The 13,836-nt window shown below is 32.9% G+C and overlaps 1 protein-coding gene across 1 annotated transcript in view; it reads left to right on the forward strand.

Moving 5' to 3' along the window:
• Positions 1-6,623: 6,623 nt before the first annotated feature.
• LOC143052805 (uncharacterized) overlaps positions 6,624-13,836 on the forward strand; it is a 38,666-nt gene continuing 31,453 nt past the window's right edge. The window contains exons 1-2 of the mRNA XM_076225907.1: positions 6,624-6,936; positions 12,222-12,335. Coding sequence (XP_076082022.1) covers positions 12,282-12,335 — 54 coding nt within the window. The 5' untranslated portion in view covers positions 6,624-6,936; positions 12,222-12,281. The remainder of the gene's footprint in view (positions 6,937-12,221; positions 12,336-13,836) is intronic.

The raw sequence follows: 13,836 nt of genomic DNA on the forward strand, positions 1-13,836 counted from the left end.
CTTCCTGTAGTTCAGTCGAAAATACCTCCATATTTTAAAGATCAGTCTGTACCATTAATTTCTTATACCTGATATCAAACCAATTGCAACTATAATTTTCAATTACAAACACGTTTTGCAGGATCTCCATATTAACGACTTCAAGTCTAAACCTCCTGGTTGCACCTGTGCTAGTTCCTAATTCACAGCCGGTCACATATTATCCGGCTGACCATGTTATCACCGGAGACCTCAACATTGTCAATAACACTTCCCTGCGAAATTTGTTATCCAAAGGTCCGAAATATCGTGAGCCTTTTAAATCCATCAATTGGAAATACAACTTCAAAATACTGATGGATTCAGTCGAAGTTTATGTCAGGCAATGCCATGGGCCAAACTCGACAAAGAAGACGTATATACCCTTCCGAATGGATTATGGCTATGAGGTCGTTGATACAAATCCGAATTCAGAAACTAATTGGGCCTATCAATACCCACGCTACGTCAATTTTCAAAGACCCAAATGTTGCAAAACACTTGTCCTACCTCCATGACAAATATATTGTTTTCCCCGCAGACAAAGCACCAAACAACATCGTTTTTGTGTGTAAATATCATTACATAAACTGCTTGATAAACGAATTAGGTATTGTCAATACACTTGGAAACTCAACATATACCCTTACGACACTTACCAAAGAGGAAATCCTGAATAATCATAGGTCTGTTCTATGTTCCTTTGGAATTTAAACAAAGATGAAGAACTGGATCTTCCAGCATGCACTGTATTGGATACCTAAACTACGTAAGTGTCCTTACAAACAACGGTATATTGCTGGGTCATCCAAGTGCTCCACGAAACCTCTTTCAAAATTATTAACATCTTTTTTATCAGCAATCAAAGCCGGGCTCCAAAGTTATTGTGAAACTCGCGGCCTATTCTAGAGGTGGCGTGAATCAGATGTTGATACTAAAAAAATCTAATATCTTTTAGAGTACATAATTACAATCTAAGACTCTCTCTCATCTTGCAATGGTATTACAGCGGATTCCATTGAGTGTGTAGCAAAAGATAATATCTTTGGTTAGCTTGCTTGTTAGCTGAACCGTGAAGTCATTATTAGGTCAGGTATACCACCCTCCTTTTGAAGTAGCATAGTCCAACAGACAGATAGACTGGTTTTCTGTCGGACTAGTCTATTCTTAAAGTAGGGTAGTTTACCTAAGCTAATAATGACTTCACGGTTCAGCTAACAAGCAAGCTAACCAAAGATATTACCTTTGGCTACACACTCAGTAGAATCCGCTGTAAAAAATTAAAACATTTGACATTTCTACACTTTACACTAGGTTTCCCCATTCAAAACTAAACTGAGACAAATTGAAAGAGTTGGTATAAGTACTTTGTCTCATTAAAAAGAATAGCGAACATAAATACACGTATCTTGTCTTGGGGAGGGATATATAAATCCGATTTTGTAAAGAATCACTCTGATTCAAACAATAACAAATCTGAAACTGACACTATCAAGATGCATGCTTGATTTATTGTTTGACAACATATTTGTTAAGTTTGGAGGACGTGTTTTTTAACAGACTGACGACATTCCAATGAGAACCAATTGTGCCCATCTTCTTGCCGACTTGTTTCTTTATATTATGAGGCTGACTTCATACAGGAACTTCTTAGAAAGAAGAATAAGAAGTAAGCAACATCTTTTAACTTTACATTCCGCTATATATAAATACTAGTCAACAAAAGAAACGATACACGACTTTGAAATAAAATTTATCAAAAAGTATTAAAAATATAAAACAAAATGAGATTCACTATTTTAAAAAGTTTTCATTTTCAATGTATGCATATGTGATAATGAAAATCAAAACTTGTCGAAAGTATCTAAATTCCGTGTAAACGACCGTAGGGTGCACATTAGTTTTGCGGGATGTTGAATAAAAATCGACACATAATTTTCTAAGTACTAAATTAAATTTCAAATTTGTTTAAAACTATTCCATATGCCAATCAAGTCATGTTCATGTTGTAACTAATGGGTTGAAATATTGTTTTTTCAATTTTTTGGGGAAAAAATGCAAAAAATTTATTTTTTTTATTTTCGTCTCAAATCAATGCTTTAGATATGAAAACAACACACAGTAAATTTGGAACCTTTCGGATTAGTTTTAAGATTGTTATCGCTCTTTGAATATAACTTTACACATACTGACTATGGTAAATCAGTTAATAATGTATACATTTTAACGATTTCTCGTTGTACCGAACTTTGCTTAACAAATTAACGAAGAAACTGTATGATTTTTAAAAACAAATTGATGGCAAACATTGTCTTTACCTTTAAATGAGAGGTTGGCATCATTAGTCTGTTTTTAAAATTGTCGTTTAAGTAGATTTTGTCAAAACAAAAAAAAATCGCGAAAAAACGTCACGAAAGCAAAAAAAAAACTTTTTTTTTAAACGGATTTATATTTCTATAATGATTAAGTATTACTACCTTCAATATTGGTCTAATGAACGGAAAACTTTATCTTTAATTTGAAAAAAAAGTCTTGTATCGTTTCTTTTGTTTACTAGTATAGATGATGTTCTCTCACTAAATAATACAAAATTTGGTGACTATTCCATATTATATATACTTGTATTTCCTATAATGATGATAGAGGATTGCTGCTCACAAGAAAGCTATTCAACCAAGAGTTCCAAGTGAAGTTGAAATCATCCTTTCGTAAATCTTACGGACGCCAATCCCATAACGAGTGGGACGTTTCGTCCCCGAGGGTATCACCAGCCCAGTAGTCAACACCGAATAGTCAACACTTCGGTGTTGACATGAATATCAATAATGAGGTCATTTTTTTTATAAATTTCCTGTTAACAAAAGTTTAAATTTTTCGAAAAACTAAGGATTTTCTTATTCCAGGCATATATTTCCTTAGCCGTATTTGGCACAACTTTTTGGAATTTTGGATCCTCAATGCTCTTCAACTTTGTAATTGTTTGGCTTTATAAATATTTTGATATGAGCGTCACTGATGAGTCTTATATAGACGAAACGCGCGTCTAGCGTACTAAATTATAATCCTGGTACCTTTGATAACTATTGACCGTTATGCCGGAATAACCGTTTCACAGATGATATCGTATATTGGTTCCTTAATTATATATGTCGTAACTATAATATCCTTCCCTTTTCACGAGATTGACCTACCGAACAAGACTTTTACCGGGTTGAATTAACATAGGCAACACGACGGGTGCCACATGTGGAGCAGGATCTGCTTACCCTTCCGGAGCACATGAGATCACCCCTTGTTTTTGGTGGGGTTCGTGTTGCTTAGTCTTTAGTAATTGCCGGGTTTTACTATCCATACGAACCCCTAAAAATCTGGTTTTTAGGGGTTCGTATGCATAGTCAACCCGGCAATTGTAACAAACCCCTGTGGTTTGTCTTTTTATTTTTAGCCATGGCGTAGTCAGTTTATTTTCAATCTATGAGTTTGACTATCCCTCTGGTATCTTTCGTCCCCCGGCCTTGATTGGGGACATATATACACATGGAAAAAAGTATTGCAACACCTTGATTTTTCAAAACTTGAAAAATCAGCCTCATATTTTCGAATCGATGGAATATGATAAAATATTTGTAAAATAATATTGAAACGTAGTTAATGATAACATTGGCATTAAAACGAACAAAAAATGAATGAAAAAAAAATGTTTTATCTAACCAAAATTTTATTTAAGAATTGAATGCTTCTTTTTGTAACTTCATTGGGGTGTAAAAGCGTTGACCGAAGTATATTTTGTATGAAGCGCGAAAGCGCTTCATACTAAAAATGTACGCACGGTCAACGCTTTTACAACCCTATGAAGTTACAAAAAGAAGCATTCAATACTTATAATTACATTTTTTTTAGCAATGATCATGAAAACACGAATTTTATTATTGTTTTATTTAATTCACCTGTGCACTTTATTGTGGGATCACGTATTATCATGAATGAAAAGTTTTATTGAGCAATGCAATTGCTTACGGAATAAACGTGATGTACAGTTAGCCAATCAGAATAAAGTGTCATAATGAAACATACATCTTATGTAATTATAGCAAAATAAAGTGTTTTTTTGTACAAAAAAATGCATTTTACAACTTTTACTGTAGTCGAACTATATTCACATCATGGTTGATCGTTATACGCCAAAGAATTAGTACTTTGTGCGCAGCCTCCATTCAAACAGATAACTGCATCTTAACGTCTTCTGATTCCTGCCATAAGTCGACTTATTTGTTGCTAAGATATCAGCAAACATTTCTGAAGAAGGGTATTGTTTATTTCATTATATATATATATATGTTTGTTGATCTGGGGTGTCCTTTCGTGCACTTTACGCCCAATAGTGTCCCATATATGCTCGATATGGTTCAAAGTCGGGCTACGATCGGGCCAAGGAACATTAACCGAATTCCATTGGAACAATGGATCTTCCTCCACGATGCTAATTTCCAACCTTGGCGAGCTCAAGATACGGGCAACTGTGTGTCTGTTCGTAGGCAAAGGTCCCGAAATGGTCTTATCGCAAGATAACCAGTAGCGATGAGCCGATCTCGAACTGAGTTCTTGTTTAAAGGCTCCTGTATGGTCATCACTCTCTTTTTATAGGAGTGTATTGTTTGCAATGGTTTTCCTTCTGACCAACCTTCATTATGCCTGATTTTCCCTAGCAGATGTTATAGGGGTAGGAGCGGATCCAGGATTTTGGAAAGGGGGGGGGGGGCAAAGTTTTTAAATTCGCCGATCATTGCGAGGCGAAAAATTTTGGGACCTTTTTTTGGCTAAAAAAACATGAAATAAGTGCAATATGCACTTTTAAAAAGATTCCTGGCGTGGGGCATATATATTTTGTAGTTCCTGAAAAGTGTAAGGGTTGGACATTTTCGATGCTGTATTCTCCCTATTAATTGTCAATCATAGAAGGATCATGAGTACGGATTTAAAGCTATTTACTGATAAAGATGTGGGACTTTTCAGTAAAAAAAGACATTGGAAATTCTCGCTGTTTTGTTGTAAGTTAAGTTATCATAACCTCAAAGATTTCTTGTTGTAAACAAGAAATAAGTCGGTGAGTCGGGCTATTCAATGAAATTTACAATACGACGGACACGAGTTAAAAAAGACAAACAAGCAATATTTATTCAAATGTTTGGTTGATATGTTACATCCAACAAAATTAAGGGATGTGAGGGATTCAAAATCAACCAAAAGCTACGAATGAGTCTGAAATCATCGGACAACGAATATATGAATGACGGTCGAAAAATGTAGACATAAAGGCTACTTCCAGCAGGCAGGTTGCAGTCTGATCTTGAAACAATGTATTCAATGTATTAGTTCGGCGAAACAGACATTCCGGTAAGACATGCAAACCCCGGTAAAAAAAAATACGCCCGTTTTTATTCATCATGTTCATTTAATGCTTAATTATTCTGTTGGATATTCGTTTCTACTAGCAAAAAAAATGGACAAGATTATTGTTTTCAATCCAGATACGGCCAGAATTTTAGTTTAATGCAAAAATCGGAGTCAATTTATTATCTCTCAAATATCTCAGACTGCCTCCTCAAATCAAATGGTTCGTACCTTAGACTTTAAATCTATCTAGAGCTTATACTGACTGGGGATAATTATTCAGTTGTTATTTTATATAGGATGCCGATCTTGGGGCGTTACTAGTTAAACATGTTTTCGTAGGTAAATAATATTGCTGAGGAACTTTTTTTCATGAGTGTGTACTAATATAGAGTATTACTGTTTGGTGGACTAATGAAATAGAAGTCAATACGTTCTTGCTCAATCCTGTGTCGCCTTGTAGTACTGCAACCAGAGTTCATTTTTTAAAACTTTAATGGTCCGGAAGAACACACACCTAAATTATATATCGATGGAAAGAGGAAAACGTGTATAATAAGAAAAGTTGGGTCGTAAAAATCCAGAGTGGTCACAATTTTGTGAAATTGAGGTCAAAGGTCAGAACGTAAAATATCAACATTTCAACCACAAGGACAAAAAGGAGAAATAATCTGATATTTATTCAATAGAATGCTACAAAAACGATTCAATCATAAGCATATGGTATAAACGATGTTAAAACAACAAATTTGACTTCTTATATGAAAAGCTGCCATTACAAAATGGCGTTGATTTGGAACCTTCTGATTTTTTTCCATTTAAGACATAGCAAAGAAGAAGTGGCCTTGACCTTTTCACATCCATAAACTTTCATATTGTGTATAGTATTTCACTATAGTATATTACAGAATTATTTTCTAAAGAATAAAACACCAGTTTATCAAATTATTTCTGACAATATTTTTTCTATCTTTGAAAAAAACAAAATTCAAGCGCTGAAACAGTGTTTTTAATTTTGCATTTTAAAGGTTGTGTATTTTGTGAAAATTAGTATCTAGTTATAGATTAACACATATTGTGTATTTGCAAAGTCTAGACAGGGCAGTTATAACACAAAATATACTTAAATAAGAATAGTCCGTGTTCGAAATTCGCGCCTCTCCGACTTGTATTAAATTATAAAATCATAACTTCCGGTTTCAACAGCAACAAGATTCTTCAATACTATGCCAAAATGCTAAAAGTTGCATTATTATGACAGTTATTAATGCTATAGCATAGACAATTATTTGAGGGTCCAATCAATAACCTAATTAACAGAACTGTCATCAATTAATTAAGAAAAAAATGCCCCAACTGATTATCTTATCGATTTGATTGATTTCCCCATCCTCACTCAGTTTCCAATTATTTATGTTAATGATAAACAATATGTCGGACAGGAATCGAAATCAACATGTTATTTTGATGAAATGAGGATGATTTAACAAGAGATTCAAATAAAATGTAGTCTAAACTACAATAATGGTAAGAGGAAATGGAGTTGGATTTGTTTTGTCTAAATGAAGCTGATTATGTTTCTAGTAAAAAAATATGGGGTTGATTCTGAATTCACAATTTTTAACATATTCATCATTTTCATTTATACAATTTAACTTATGAGTGAACTCAGAACAAACATATATATGGGTCTGCTTAAAAGATCTTAAAATACTGAAGATATAAACATAAATTTGGGTTGAACTTCAATATTTTTTTCATAAGTTTTTTAGTTTTTCCTATCTATAATTTGGATATGTCTGAATCAATAGAAAACAATGTTGTCAATACATATTCATTCATAATGATTTTTTTCACAGTTATGGGCTGTCTGTTCAGCAATTTCAGCTTTGATTTAAATATATGTATGTTAAAAGTGACAAAATCTTGAATTTCAGAAATTGTTAACATGGTTAAAAAACTTTTGAATTTAAGTTCTTCAATATACTATAACCATTTCATATAATGATGGGGGATAGGACCTTTATCGGGACTCCGGGATCGGGTGTTTTTAAGCTTGGGATTTCGGGATTGACCCTTTCGGGATCCGGGAATTCTTTATTCGAATTTTGAGTCCTCGGGATGTCGTGTTTTTAAGTCCAGGATTTCGGGATTTCATGTTTTCAAGCCCGGGATTTCGGGATCAGGACCCCTCCTATCCCCCCTCTATAATGATTCATTTACTATACACCATAACAAATTTCATTTCTACTTTATTATGTTTATACATACAACATTGTACAATGTACATTTACAAATGATTTATGTCATTTGCTATGTTATGGGCTTCCTGCAATAATCATGATAATGTCTAGGGGCAGGTTGTCAACGTATATTTGTTCCACCTAACAGAAGTTCCAATGGAAACTTTGTTATAAACAATGTCATAATATCTGTTCCTGTTGGAACAAATATTCTATACCATATATAACTTCAAAAGTTCAAATCTGTAAAAAAATTCCTTAAATCTATCGAAATCGTTGATCGACGCTTCAACTCGAAAATAGATACAATTTATATATATAAAAGAACTAAGTGTTTACCGTGTGAAAACCAATCTTGAAGTGAAAATTGCAGGTATGTAATTTAACAGGTCAATGCAAGTGAGTAGATTTCAACTGATTTAAATCATAAAATATTTAACTGAACTTTGGTAAACAATTTCGAAACAGTGAAGTAGAATAAATCTTGCAAGAAATTAAATTCTTTCTCAGTAATTAATCATTTTTATTAAAATAAAAATTTCCAAATGATGAAGGAACTTCTATTCCATGACAAATCTAGGATAATACACATATTGGCAGGCCAATAAAATGAATTATTTTGAAAGTTTAGTCATTTTAAAACTTTTTCATCTGGACCAAATTACAACTGTGCTTTAAAATTCATGACCCAATTATTTTACAGTGTAATTTTATATGGCATAAGACATCACGAAATAATTTTGCAAGGTGTTTCAAAGAACATTGCAAGTAATACTCTGTCCATACTAGTATGCCTAAGGACTACACAAGTTTGACAAGGTTTGAAGACAACAAAAATCACAAAGTTTTACAAGACTTGAAAAATGTTGAAATTTTGAAGTTTAGTTTAAACATATTTATTTATAGTGGATTGGGAAACAAGTTTTGCAACGTATATTAATCCCTTTCCACGTTGCAGTTTGAAGTAGCATTTTCTGAAATGAAAAAGTTCATCCTTGAATTGACAGAAATATAAATGCGTTCAGTTTTATAAATAATCTGTATCATTTGCTACATTAATATCTCATAAACATGCTGATGACTGGCATTCCTTCTTATCTTTTATCAGTAAAGGTTCAAATTTTATGATAAGACCAAGATATTTCACAAGCCTTGAGATGAATGATCAACAGGTTTTTTTCAATGTTTTCAGTTCTTTTACATCATGTATATCCTTGGCTTTTAAAAAGTTGGCTTTGAATGTTCCTGATTAAGGTTAATCCAGAAAATCACTTCGGAGGCATGAAATTTATAATACATGTATGTTGTTTTCATTTTTGTCTAGTTTCTTGTAAAGCACAGATGTCATCTTATTGTCGAGCCTGCAACTTTTGTTGCAGAAAGCTCGACATAGGGATAGTGATCCGGCAGCGGCGGCGGCTATGGCGGCGGCTTTAGCTAACTTTCTAAAAGCTTTATATTTTAGAAGGTGGAAGACCTGGATGCTTCATACTTTGTATATAGATGCCTCATGTTACGAAGTTTCAGTCAGTCACATGTCCAATGTCCTTGACCTCATTTTCATGGTTATGTGACCACTTGAAAAAAAAGTTCAGATTTTTTGTGTTGTTGAATTCTCTCTTATTATAAGTAATAGTAATAGGTCCTCATGTCTGTCAGACAGTTTTCACTTGACCTCGACCTCATTTCATGGATCAGTGAACAAGGTTAAGTTTTGGTGGTCAAGTCCATATCTCAGATACTATAAGCAATAGGGCTAGTATATTTGGTATATGGAAGGACTGTAAGGTGTACATGCCCAACTGGCAGATGTCATCTGACCTTGACCTCATTTTCATGGTTCAGTGGTTATAGTTAAATTTTTGTGTTTTGGTCTGTTTTGTTTATACTGTATGCAATAGGTCTACTATATTTGTTGTATGGAATGATTGTAAGGTGTACATGTCTAGCGGGCAGATGTCATGTGACCTTGACCTCATTTTCATGGTTCAGTGGTTAAAGTTAAGTTTTTGAGTTTTGGTCTTTTTATCTAATACTATATGCCATATGTCAACTATATTTGGTGTATGGAAATAATTTATGATCTTTATGTCAGTCGCGCAGGTTTTATTTGACCTTGACATCATTTTCACGGTTCATTGCACAGTGTTAAGTTTTTATACGACCGCAAAAATTTTAATTTTTCGTCATATATTGCTATCACGTTGGCGTCTTCGTCCTGCGTCATCTTGCGTCGTCGTCGTCCGAATACTTTTAGTTTTCGCACTCTAACTTTAGTAAAAGTGAATAGAAATCTATGAAATTTTAACACAAGGTTTATAACCACAAAAAGAAGGTTGGGATTGATTTTGGGAGTTTTGGTCCCAAAATTTTAGGAATTAGGGGCCAAAAAGGGCCCAAATAAGCATTTTCTTGGTTTTCGCACTATAACTTTAGTTTTAGTAAATAGAAATCTATGAAATTTTGACACAAGGTTTATGACCACAAAAGGAAGGTTGGGATTGATTTTGGGAGTTTTAGTTCAAACAGTTTAGGAATAAGGGGCCAAAAAAGGCCCCAAATAAGCATTATTCTTGGTTTTCGCACAATAACTTTAGTATAAGTAAATAGAAATCAATGAAATTTAAACACAAGGTTTATGACCACAAAAGGAAGGTTGTGATTGATTTTGGGAGTTGAGGTCTGAACAGTTTAGGAATTAGGGGCCAAAAAGGGACCCAAGTAAGCATTATTCTTGGTTTTCGCACCATAACTTTAGTATAAGTAAATAGAAATCTTTGAAATTTAAACACAAGGTTTATGACCATAAAAGGAAGGTTGGGTTTGATTTTGGGAGTTTTGGTCCAAACAGGTTTTTAGGAATAAGGGGCCCAAAGGGTCCAAAATTGAACTTTGTTTGATTTCATCAAAAATTGAATAATTGGGGTTCTTTGATATGCCAAATCTAACTGTGTATGTAGATTCTTAATTTTTAGTCCCGTTTTCAAATTGGTCTACATTAAATACCAAAGGGTCCAAAATTAAACTAAGTTTGATTTTAATAAAAATTGAATTCTTTGGCTTTTTTGATATGCTGAATTTAATCATGTTCTTAGATTTTTTATTATGGGCCCAGTTTTCAAGTTGGTTCAAATCAGGATCCAAAATTATTATATTAAGTATTGTGCAATAGCAAGAAATTTTCAATTGCAGAGTATTGAGCAATAGCAAGAAATCTTCAATTGCACAGTATTGTGCAATAGCAAAAAATGTTCAATTGCACAGTATTGTGCAATAGCAAGAAATCTTCAATTGCACAGTATTGTGCAATAGCAAATATTTTCAATTGCACAGTATTGCGCAATAGCAAGAAATATCTAATTGCACAATATTGTGCAATAGCAAGAAATATTCAATTGATTGGAGTTATCTTTCTTTGTCCAGAATAGTAGTTGAATCAACTTAAATCATTGTTTTATACAATGCACAATGTATATTCACTTTTACTACCAACTGATAAATTAAAACACTCTTTACCTTTCAGTGATAACAAGCACTTTTTGTTACATTTTAATATTTTATGATGTATTTAAATGAGTAGTTATTGTTGCAAACTCCATTAGAAATTTGAATTGAGATCAGTTTTGAAAAAAGGGAAAGGGGGATGTGAAAAAAAAATGGTGGGGGGGGGGGGGGGGTTTAATTTTTCTCATTTCAGATTTCATAAATAAAAAGAAAATTTCTTCAAACATTTTTTTGAGAGGATTAATATTCAACAGCATAGTGATTGCTCAAAGACAAAAAAATTATTTTAAGTTCATTAGACCACATTCATTCTGTGTCCAAAACCTATGCTGTGTCAACTATTTAATCACAATCCAAATTTAGAGCTGAATCCAGCTTGAATGTTGTGTCCATACTTGCCCCAACCGTTCAGGGTTCAACCTATGCGGTCGTATAAAGCTGCGCCCTGCGAAGCATCTGGTTGTGTTTTGGTCTATTTTCTCAAACTATAAGTAATAGGTCAACTATATATGTTGTATAGAAGCATTGTTAGCTGTACATGTCTGCCTGGCATGGTTCATCTGCCCATGACCTCATTTTCAAGGTTCATTGGTCTTTGTTTAGTTATCTTGGTTAATGTTAAGTTTATGTGACAGTTGTAATAAAGCTTTATACTTAGGACTATCAACATAATATCAATGATTAGTATAGAAGGCGAGACATTTCAGCGTGTGCACTCTTGTTGTTCAAAGTACAAATCTGTCTGTGCTTTAAAAGGATCTGACAACCTTCTACTTTCTGTTAATTAAGGTAATTATTGCAACCAACAAAATTCAGTTTACAAATTCTTGAATGTTAGTATCATTCAGACAAAATCAGAGGATCTGGAAAGGATTTTAAAAAGAAAGTAGAACATAGTTTTTTTTCAAATCCTTGTACATATATATATGTGCATATTAATCGTGGTAGAAGTGACAGAATAAAAGTTGTTTATGTCTAATTTTATGATTTTATGTTTATATCATTTGTGGAACAAAAAATAGTCTTGAACTGTGTTTTAAAAATATCTTTCAATATTTATTGTAGGTTTGCTACCAGAAAGTGGGCGTGGCCTACTAGGTGTTTTTCTGGTTCCTGGTAGCAGAAATGGATTACAATGATAACAGAGAATGTACTGATGTCATTTCTACAATAAACCAGGTAAATACAAACAATAATAGATATGTTGTATATTATAAACATGTCAGAGTTCTCAAAATGTTTGTTTTTGTGGTGGTCCTTGAAAAAAATCTGATGGTCCTTGAAAAATTATGATGGTCAAAACCTTTAAAATGTTGTCGGTGAAATGAGTCTTTTTTATGTTTCATATATATATCAAAAAGTTAAAATTTCACCAAGTGATATATGTTAATGAGTCATTTATCATGTTAAGGTGGTACCTAACACTACAGGGAGATAACTCTGTAAAATCAGCTGAACGTTTTAATTACGTAGTGTTGTTCAGGGAATATTAAGCTTTTCAATGATCAAAGTAAGTGTTTGTCAAACTGCTATATAACCAGTGTAATTTTTCTGATAAAACGGTTGGTTCAAATTTTTTGAAATTTTGATATTTTTGTAAAAGGGTCAAAGTAAATTAATTAATTAATTTAATGCACAGATCCCTTACTTTGCCTTCTAATACCATACGTGTTACAAGTAAATTACAGAATCCATACAGACGAGAAATAGTGGTCACTGACTCACCATTAACCTTCAGGTCAAGATGGTCAGATTTGTGATTGATTTGATTAATTATTAATATAACCAAGTAAAAATAATTAAATAGATAATGAACTTAGGGTTAATTGATGTCTGACCTGGGATAGAGAATGTATTTAATGATTGGGATTATGAAAAAGAAAGGTTCTGTAGGAATAGAAGAAGATTCAGGGTTAAAGCCAGATATTATCTTTAGAGGTAAATTTCATCTTGTACATGTTTAAGGATGTTTACTACTCTACGACAACACCAATGTGATACCAATATACGACCAATCATACCACATCTTTTTTTTGTGTATATAAAAAAAAAAAAAAAAAAAAGTACAGACAAAAATGAAGGATCCCATATGCATGTTCAAGAATTTCGTACATTTAACATTGGCAACTTTTTTCTTATATAAAGAATGGAAAATTGCAAGGATTTTAATATAAAGATTTCAAAGATAACTAACATAGTAGTCTATATGTAATCAAATTATTGAAAGAAAATTAGGGGTTAGTGGGCAAAATTTTGAATGACACGTACTATATGGATAAAACCAAAGGATTCCCAATACAGATCTGGCAAAAAGTCATAAACAAGAGGAGCGAACATCCTTATTGTTCAATCTGTGCCAGCGGTTACTTTTGTCAAAATCTATAAATAGAATTTGTCTTACACTAATATGACGTGCTTCTTTCCCTTTATAAACAACACCGTGTGAAAATTCTTGATATATCTATACTTAGCGCAGACTCAGAGATACATAATAATGGATGTTACAATATATACCTCCCACGTAAATCCACATGTATTTGAACCTATTTGCAAACGCAATGCCGATTTTATTGTATTAGAAATTGTAATAAAACAAAAGACACAATAACTTTTATTCTTATTCGGATGCATAATAAAAAGAATTAATATACTGCAACAAGTTGTGTTTATTTCCTAAGTA

The sequence above is a fragment of the Mytilus galloprovincialis genome, chromosome 11, assembly GCF_965363235.1.
Source record: "Mytilus galloprovincialis chromosome 11, xbMytGall1.hap1.1, whole genome shotgun sequence".
Classification (NCBI taxonomy): Eukaryota; Metazoa; Mollusca; class Bivalvia; order Mytilida; family Mytilidae; genus Mytilus; species Mytilus galloprovincialis.